The sequence below is a fragment of the Postia placenta genome (genome assembly GCF_002117355.1).
Source record: "Postia placenta MAD-698-R-SB12 unplaced genomic scaffold POSPLAscaffold_17, whole genome shotgun sequence".
In the NCBI taxonomy this organism is placed as follows: Eukaryota; Fungi; Basidiomycota; class Agaricomycetes; order Polyporales; family Adustoporiaceae; genus Rhodonia; species Rhodonia placenta.
This window is the reverse complement of record NW_020169848.1, coordinates 365,428-367,830: the sequence shown is the minus strand read 5'-3', so window position 1 is coordinate 367,830 and position 2,403 is coordinate 365,428. Positions and strand designations below refer to the sequence as shown.

Sequence of the window (2,403 nt, the reverse complement as noted above, 5' to 3'; positions counted from 1 at the left end):
GCATCGATGTTTAGCGATGGTACTGTTCCTTCCCGGCACACCACGACTGATATGCATGTACTGGACTGCTTCATGTGAAGACTTCTAGGTTACGGGTATATAGGGAGAAGAAATGGGCCTGTACGAGCCAGCGAACCACGCGCAATTCACAATTCTCTTAATCTAATATTCGAACCTTTGCTGGATCCTTGGCGACGCTCTCGCTCCTCCTCAAAAGTCTACGAAATCCTCCAGGTACGCGATCCTCTCTTCGCGATTCACTCCTTCCAGTCTCAGCTAGCGCTGGGGCTATTCTATCTAATCTGATCCCGAACTCTCAGTCCACGAGGAGGCTGTACTAACGTCGACAACACCCGGGTTCCGATCCCACGAGCACAAAACCCCCACTACGACAACTGGTGACCACCGCAGGGGGTGTGCAATTGTGGTGTTACATACTAACGTCTCCATACTGTCATCATGTCGGGAACAGGTCAGTCGCCGCCTCAACACGGGCGCAACCCTTCGAGGCAGGTGATCTACTCACCAATGCCTCGGCCGCATTCGAAGCATGCTCCGAGGTTTAAAGGTACGTCGTTAGATGATTTTCTTGAAGATTTCGAAGCAATTGCTCGCAACGCTGGGGTGTTGAATACGGAGTGGCCCCGAACGTTGCCGCGTTACTGCGTACAAGAGGTTCGGGATGTCATAGAACATCTGCCAGAGTTTCAGGGCAGTGACTGGGCCATCGCTAAGGCTGCTCTCACGGAGCTATACCAGTCGAATGACAAGCGGCGACGGGTGACTGCAGATAAGCTTCGCGAGTTTGTAGCTGACAGTGCAAAGACACAAAGCTTTCGCTCTAGGAAGGACCTCGATGTGTATACTCGACAGTTTCTGGCCATGTCAGGCGAGCTCAAGCGGAGGAACCTCATCACGGACAATGAGATCAACCTGCGCTTCTATAAAGGACTTCCACGGGAGGTCAAGCTGCGAATTCGACAAGACCTGAAGTCCACGACGGCATCCAGCGCCCCAGCAATGGCGGACGTCCTTATGCTCGTTCGCAAGCTCTACTCCGAAGATGACATTGATGCGGAGTCGGACCATGAAGATTATCTGGACACAGACGATGAGGACGACAGCGAGGTCAGCACAGATGAAGAACGCGATGACGAACCTGCCAAGAAGAAGCGCAAAGACAAGGAGAAGAGTTCCAATCCGCGAGTAAAGGCAACACCGGACTCTGTGGTACCTGGTCCATCCGGCAAATCACAGGAGAATGTTCTCGACGCTCTGACAAAGCAGATGGAAGAGTTGCGAATACAGGTGGCAGAACAGGCACGGCAGGCGCAAACAAGGCGGATCTGCTGGATTTGTGACACTGACTCTCATAGGGTTGGCTATAGGAACTGCCCGGAAGCTGACAAGCTTGTCGAGGAAGGCCTCCTCCGCTACTCGCAGGGCAAGTTGGTGCGAATAGACGGCTCGGACTTACCCTTGGTACGACCAGGAACAGGAGGTGTGGCTAACGCTTTACGGACAGAGCGACGAGCAGCACGGGGCAAAGAGCGTGATCCGCCCCCGCATCAAAGCATGAACGTCGGCGTCATCTCAGATACAGGAGAAGACGTCCTAACGGGTGAAGTATATGCAATAGCAGTCCCCTTCTCGGATGACGAGGACGCTTACTCTTACCCTGCGGCACGTACTCCGAAGAAGGACGTCCGTTTCGATCCTCTGGCAAAGAAAGATGACGGCAAAGCAACAGGAATCAAGCTCAAGATCTCCGGGAAGGGGCAGCCGCCTTCCATTACAGTCCAACACCCGGAGCGACCTCCAGCTCAATCTACACCGCCGACAGTAGAGAAAGCACTGGCCACGAAAGCACCTGTAGCAAAGCGCAAACCACCGGCAGCCTCTGTCGCTGATGACAGTGACGTCGGGATGCAGAGCAGCTCCTCTAAAGCACCTAAGGCTAAGACTCCTTCTTATCGGTTTACTTCTGATGTGCAGGAATCGGTGAATATTGAACAGGTACAGAAGACCATACTCGACACACCAATCACTTTGCCTCTCCGAGAACTGCTGGCATCTTCGGCAGACTTGCAGAAACGGTTCGCGAACCTGACCAAAACACGGCGGGAGTATGCGGCTAAGTATGGTGAGTATATGGAAGCTGACAGTGATCAGATCGAAGGCGCGCGCAATGCGTACCTCTCGTTAAGATGGGGCGAAGATGCGGAGACAATCATAGGTAGGTATGCGAACTCGGTATCCGTACGTCCAACGCGGCTGTTCGCAATGACAACGGGACGCTTTGAGGCCAAAATAGCGGACACTAACCTTTCAGCCATGATCGACACTGGATCCGAGCTCAACCTCATATCAGCAACGGCGTTCGAGCATCTGAACATACCCCTT

General features: G+C 53.3%; 1 protein-coding gene across 1 annotated transcript; it reads left to right on the top strand.

Annotated features, from left to right (window-relative positions):
* Positions 1-528: 528 nt before the first annotated feature.
* POSPLADRAFT_1156220 (hypothetical protein) lies at positions 529-1,176 on the top strand (the record flags this gene model as incomplete). Its single annotated transcript, XM_024487042.1, has 1 exon — positions 529-1,176. A coding segment is annotated over one exon (648 nt), but the record flags the coding sequence as incomplete, so codon positions are not given.
* Positions 1,177-2,403: the final 1,227 nt, after the last annotated feature.